Source organism: Nyctibius grandis, chromosome 27, assembly GCF_013368605.1.
Source record: "Nyctibius grandis isolate bNycGra1 chromosome 27, bNycGra1.pri, whole genome shotgun sequence".
Taxonomy (NCBI): Eukaryota; Metazoa; Chordata; class Aves; order Nyctibiiformes; family Nyctibiidae; genus Nyctibius; species Nyctibius grandis.
Window position 1 is genome coordinate 1,103,287 of NC_090684.1, and position 6,705 is coordinate 1,109,991.

At 49.9% G+C, this 6,705-nt stretch overlaps 2 protein-coding genes across 2 annotated transcripts; both read left to right on the top strand.

Moving 5' to 3' along the window:
* The first annotated feature begins 1,072 nt into the window (after positions 1-1,072).
* IRF6 (interferon regulatory factor 6) lies at positions 1,073-4,852 on the top strand. Its single transcript, XM_068419390.1, has 7 exons — positions 1,073-1,246; positions 2,166-2,370; positions 2,821-2,943; positions 3,029-3,175; positions 3,392-3,784; positions 4,200-4,318; positions 4,631-4,852. The coding sequence occupies exons 1-7, from the start codon at positions 1,073-1,075 to the stop codon at positions 4,850-4,852; spliced, it is 1,383 nt and encodes a 460-aa protein (XP_068275491.1).
* A 754-nt stretch (positions 4,853-5,606) lies between these two features.
* C27H1orf74 (chromosome 27 C1orf74 homolog) lies at positions 5,607-6,663 on the top strand. Its single transcript, XM_068419514.1, has one exon. The coding sequence runs from the start codon at positions 5,607-5,609 to the stop codon at positions 6,420-6,422; it is 816 nt and encodes a 271-aa protein (XP_068275615.1). The 3' UTR covers positions 6,423-6,663.
* The last annotated feature ends 42 nt before the right edge of the window (positions 6,664-6,705 follow it).

The following is a 6,705-nucleotide window of genomic DNA, read 5'->3' on the forward strand; positions in this document are numbered from 1 at the left end:
CTCCTGCAGCAGTATTCAGAGCTTATGGCAAAGGTTTTACTTATCCTGTAACTGCTTTAGTCATGGGAATATTTGTCATTTCTCACATCTGTTTCAAGATTTACAAATGAATACGGGAGATACACCTTCTAAGCACACGTGTAGCGTAAAAGTCCCCTCCCAAAATCTAAAGATACCAAATGCTCTCTTCCTGCAGACAGTCATTAGTTTTGTTTGTTTGGCTTTGTATCTGTTCTGCACAAGAAAAATATTGTTGGTTGGTTGCAAATGTAGTAGCAACATCAGGCTACTTAAACAACAACAGATTTGGTCAGTTAACTGCAGCATTGTTTTTTTAAAAAGCCTAAACATTAAGTCAACATCACTCGATTTTTAGCACGAGTGCAGGCAGACTTGCAGTTCGTGTCCTTTGGATAAACATCCTGGTTATTATAGGTCAGTGATGTTTGCAGATGACTTTCATGAATGCTCTGAATGCAGCATAGTCATGAAATTACTTTCAGAGGAACTTCTGTCTCTGATAAAACAGCCCCTGTCACTTCAGCCTCATGCTTCCACTTTGACCTCAACTGGGGCAAAAGCCTCTGGTTCAGCCCTTGATAGTTCTTCTCCTCCTGGATGCAAGTCTGACATGACTGAAGAAGAACTCGATCAGATAGGCCCCTTCGCTAAGGCGTACGCGGAGGCTTTTGAAATTCTGCTGCCTGTTCTTGCTGTGGCTTGTCTGTGGCTTTATCTCCTGTGCAGCGTTTACAGCTCAGGTTTGACTGGGGCTCGCCCTCCGTGCGCTCAGTTAACGTAAATAATGCGCCATCGCTGCTTACTGGAATATTCAATAGTGAGTTGTTGTTCTTGGAACAATTACAGTCCCCGCTTCGTGATGTGTTTGTCACTCCTCCTGGCAGAAGAGTCATCTAGCTGAATCTGCATTAGTGGTTTCAATGTGGAGGAACATAACAAACAACAGCAGTAACATGGCATAGGGTCTTTTTTCATGAAATTATTATTTTTTTTAAGCATAAAAGTCTCAACCAGCCTATTGGTCTGCTATTGTCCCTGTCTTTTGCAGACCATGGCGTTACACCCGCGAAGAGTTCGCCTGAAGCCGTGGCTGGTAGCCCAGGTAGACAGCGGTATGTATCCCGGCCTTATCTGGCTAAACCGAGAAGCGAAGCGGTTTCAGATCCCCTGGAAGCACGCGACTCGGCACAGCCCGCAGCACGAGGAGGAGAACACCATCTTCAAGGTGAGGGAGGGGAGAGCTTGGATATACCACGGCTCTTAAACAGAGACAAAGGGTTGAATTGTTGGCCCAGGAGCTGCCTAGCATCTCAGTAGCTGTTTCCAGGCACATTTTGTCCTACTTCTTTGACCTCAGAAAAGCCACTTTGTGCACCTGGATGCCAAGCTTGGCACTGCCCGAAACGGTGTTGAGTTCTTTAACCCTTTCCGACCACCCAAGACCTGACGATGTCTAATTGCATGGACTCTGGAACTTTGCTGCTATTTGCTTCACCTGCTCGGTTTAGGATGTGGTAGCTGGCTTGTTCTTAGCAGCAAACCATTAAATACTGTTACATAAATCTTAACAGGTCTACCACAAACTTCCAATACTCATCACTGCTGTCCCTAATATTCTTATCCCAAGGGATTCATTATAACTCCTACACTCCTTTGAGGAATTTCTGACTGCTGCCTTGGAGGGATCTCGGACTGATAGTCTGATTTTTGGGGTGAGAGAGGGAGAGGGTGAGGGCCACTGGATGTCTGTGGCTGCTCTTCCGCTCCGTATTAACTGAGTCCGTTCCTCCTACGCAGGCTGTGGCTCACTGTCAAAAACGACTTTTGCTATTGAACCTGAGACACCGAGAAAAACTCAGTGGACAGTCCTGTACAATTTATACTTTCTTAACTTATATGAAGGTGCAGGCTCAGAATTGCTAATGGTTTTTGGAAATTTGGATTTAAATCTCTCCCCCCAGCCCTCCCTTCTTTTAATGGGAAAAGCTACTAAAGCGGGAATTTCTGTTCCTGTTATCAGAAGAGCTATAGTTAAGACTTCTACAAGAGAAGGTTTTCACAGTGAATTTGTTTGGAAGTTTGATTTCTGATAAAAGCTGCTCTGTTGAGAGGGCTGGACTGAGCACAGTGTACTTTGTCCCCAGGCTTGGGCTGTGGAAACGGGAAAGTACCAGGAAGGAGTCGATGAGCCAGACCCTGCAAAGTGGAAAGCCCAGCTCCGATGTGCTCTTAACAAAAGCCGGGAATTTAATTTGATGTATGATGGCACCAAGGAGGTGCCCATGAATCCTATTAAAATTTATGAAGTGTGCGATATCCCGCAGTCCCAGGGATCAATCATTAATCCAGGTGAGGGCCGTGCTGACACAGGGCTGGGTATGGAGCAGGCGTTCGTCCAAGGAGATTTCCTTTCCCTCTGTGGCATTAACTCTCAAGCTGCCTTTGTGTGCAGCAGAAAGCAGCTGCCATGTGTAAGCGCGGCTGTACTTAAACTAAGATGACTTTGAACCATAGAGTACCTGTACTAAAATTAATAAAGCTGTACACAGTTGCATGTTTTCTGCTAAACAGTCCAATGTTGGTGATAGTTTCTGTGTATCCTTAGCTTTCTAAATTTATATATTAAACTGAAAATAGTACGTTGTACAGATCAGATTTTTCCTTTTTTTACTTATATTCAGAAAATACACAAACACATTTCCAATATTGTGCAAGGCCCAGGTGAAGATTACATTTTTCAAGCAGTGCTTTGCTGTGTTTCACCTGATCAGCTACCCACAAGGATGTGCTTGTTTGCAGGTTCCACTGGCTCAGCTCCGTGGGATGAAAAGGATAATGATCTTGATGATGAAGAGGAGGAAGAATTGAATCAATCTCAGCATGTCCCTATTCAAGAGACATTTCCATTTCTTAATATCAATGGTTGGTGGCATAGACTAATGTGTTAGTGAAGGTATTTGCTTGAGATAAAATCTTCATTTATTGAAGACTTGTTTCCTTTTTGTAGATTCTCCAATGGCTCCAGCCAGTGCAGAAAACTGCAGCCCTGAAGCTGTGTGGCCTAAGAATGAACCTCTAGATATGGAAATGCCCCCAACCGCACTGCAGCATGACTTCTTCAGCAGCCCTGAGCTCTGGATCAGCTCTCTGCCAAGTATGTATATGGATTTGTAGTGCTTCTGTCATTGTACTTAAAAAAAAAAAAAAGGTATTTTGCCTTTTTTCCTGTTGCTGTTTGCTTGTTAGCATGGAGATCTGTGTATAGATTAAACATCCCTGTGACTGAGCACAGATTGCGTGGTGTGTCTCTACTGCTGATGCAGTACACGCAACAGTCCAGGAAAAGCCATACTGACCATTTCTCTCTCAGTGACAGACCTAGAAATCAAGTTTGAATATCGAGGAAAGGAGACTGGACCGACGACGACTGTAAGCAACCCGCAGGGATGCAGACTTTTCTACGGAGAGCTGGGTCCTATGCCAGACCAGGAAGAGCTCTTTGGGCCTATTAGTTTGGAGCAGGTAAAGTTTCCAGGAACAGAGCAAATCACCAATGAAAGGCAGAAGATCTTCACAAGTCGGCTGCTGGATGTTATGGACAGGGGACTGATCCTGGAGGTCAGTGGCCATGCCATCTACGCTGTCCGGCTCTGCCAGTGCAAGGTGTACTGGTCTGGTCCCTGTGCGCCATCCTCCACCACACCAAATTTGATTGAGAGGCAAAAGAAAGTCAAACTCTTCTGTCTGGAAACCTTCCTAAGCGGTAGGTAGTTTCTGCTTCTGGAAAATAGCTTTGAATGCTGGTCTGGGCACTTGGTGGCACTACTGGAAAGGGTGGTCTGCACTGGGGATCAGCCTGGATGCACCAATTAGTTTGCTCGTGCATGGAGCCTGGGTAGGGGCCACTGCTTCCCTGACTTCAGTGGAACATGGAGTAGGTGTGCGTCAGAAGAAAGTGAATGTGCACTCATTTAATGCTCTGAAAAACATTGGCGGGCCTTGCTTTTAAAGAAAACTCTTCTGAGTGCAAGAAATAAGCTGTAATTGTGTATGTGTAAGAGGTGGCTCTGGCAAAGGACGGTGTGTAGGTAAGACCTGGGACAGAATAATCAGGTGGGATGTGGTGAGCTTTCTAACTGAGAGAGGACAACCCTGCAGCATTCTGCTTTTCTTCCTAGAGCTGATTGCGCATCAGAAAGGACAAATTGAGAAACAGCCACCATATGAGATCTACTTCTGTTTTGGAGAAGAATGGCCTGACGGAAAACCCAGGGAGAGGAAGCTGATTGTGGTTCAGGTAGGAGCTGAGGCTCTGAAGTGACCCGTGCCAGCCCTGCTGGGACCAGTGCATTGGCTCTGGATCGATGCCCACAGATACCAGAGACCCATTCTTCTCTGTCGTGGTTGCTGACACTGGGAAACCCCAGTAGGGCTGGTGGGTTTTGTCACGGCAAATACAAATGCTACGTGTGCCCAATCGCATTGGTCTGAGTGCGCTTGAGGTTGTTGTGGAAACCATACCCTGCATCCAGGGTAGGGGATTCCTGCGGAATAACAGGAGCGTGCTGTGTGACTGTGAGGCTAAAACAACTGACTACTTCTTCAACAGGTCATTCCAGTTGTGGCCCGGATGATCTATGAAATGTTTTCGGGTGATTTCACGCGCTCCTTTGACAGCGGCAGCGTGCGGCTCCAGATCTCTACGCCCGACATCAAGGACAACATCGTGGCTCACCTGAAGCAGCTGTACCGCCTGCTGCAGAACCACCAGGACGGCTGGCCCATGCAGGCCCCCGCCATGCACATGGCCCAGCCGCTCCCAGCACAGTGACAGACACTTCGCTTTGCCCCGTGGCTTCTGATGTTGTACATACAGAAAAGTTATTTCTTAATGAGTGCCTTGCCTAAATCTGAATAAAATCTGTAAATCTGGTAATCTGATTCAATTTCAGCAGTCTGCTTTTGTTTTGGAGGTGTTTAAAACAGAGGGGATTACAGGAATACCTCTAGCTCCTTTGCCATTTTCAGCTGTTTGCTTAAACAACCGATACGTATAAATCAGATTTTCAATTCTGTAATATTTTTTTTTTGATCCACTATTGATACATTGTATATAAATACTTGGATCATTAGAGGGGGAGAAAAAGTAATATGTGCTCTATTAAAACTACCTGGAAAATATCAGATTGTCTATTTTTATTTCTCTCTGTAGCTGCAAGCTGCGAGGCTGACCTTTCTGTATACAGATATACAACGTACACACACATATATATTTAAAATAAATAGCTCTGCGCCTCCTCAGAAGCCACGCGAAGCTGAAAGCACCCGAATACCACAGCTCGGAAAGCTGGGACATGGCTCTGTGCTGTGCCCTCCCCATTTTGTTTCCCCCAAGCTCTGGCTGAGGCCGATGGGCAGTGACTTCCTCCTGGGTGACGAGGCCGCGGGGGCCTAGGCCTAAGGTGGGGCGGAGCGGCTGGGTCCCGCCCGGGAAGGCCGCTCCGCCCCGGGTGCCCGCCCACGCAAGCGCGGAGGCCGACGCGGAAGCGCGGGGCCCGGCGGTGACTCCTCAGCGCACCGCGGCGATGGGCCCGGCGGCGGGCAGCGCTCTGTCGGTGCCGCGGCTGGTGGCGGCGGCGCGGGAGGAGCTGGGGGCCGGGCGGCGGCGGCGGTTGCCGGCGGCCCGTGCCTTGCAGCTAGCCGGGGAGGTGCTGGCGGTGGCGGCGGGGCTGAAGCCGGCCCTGCTGTACGACTGCGGCGCGGCGGGCCCCGCCGAGCTGCGGCGGTACCTGGCCCGGTTAAGGGAGGCCGGGCTGGCCCCGCACCGCCTGCACTTGCTGGGCGTGGAGGGCTCGGCCCTGCTGCTGCACCCAGGGCTCGCCCGGCGGAGGCTGGCGGCTGTGCTGCGCACCCGCCCTGCGCCCTTCATGGATGTCTCAGCGGGGCGGCAGTGCCCGGCTCTCTGTGGGCCAGTGGAGGCCGAGGCCATCAGGGGCCACCTTGCTGCCCTCCTCGCCCACCTAAGGGCCGCTGAGGCCACCAGCGCTGGCCCCGTGTCTTCCAGCGAGGTTGTCCCCACGGGCTGGAACCTCTGCACCATCGTCGGGGTGCTGCTGGGCTACCCGGCAGCATACGCCTTCACCACAGAGGAAGGCACCGAGAACTGCCTGGCGCTGACGCCGCTGAGGGTGTTTACGGTCCAGGCCTCCTGCCCCAGGATAAAGGACGGTCTCAGGGTCCAGATCTACTCCTTCAGCATCCCGGAGAGCCTCTGCGTGGAGCTGAAGGAGGTGCTGGATGTCTGGTGCAATGAGCTGAAGGAGGCCTTCAGTGCACAGAGTGACTTTGTAGATCTCTGCGTGACGAGCGAGGTGGTGTCTCTTCCAGCAGTTGCCTTGTAAAACACGAACAAACTCAAGACATTTTGGCCTATTTCTCGCTTGCATCAGGGACCGAGGCAAGCGATCCAGTTCCCGTGTGTGTGGCACACTGAGGCTCTCCCAAGAGGCCCCTGAGCACCAAAGGCTGAATTGTGACCATCTCGGGCCCCCGACCTCGTAGCCAGTTGCAAATCAAATACGTGTACTTACCAGAAGACCGGTGTGTGGACGTACGCACTCACAGCTGCTCTGCAGCCTCCTTTCAGACTGCAGAGTGTGCCCTGTAAAGCCAGGGTATATTTAT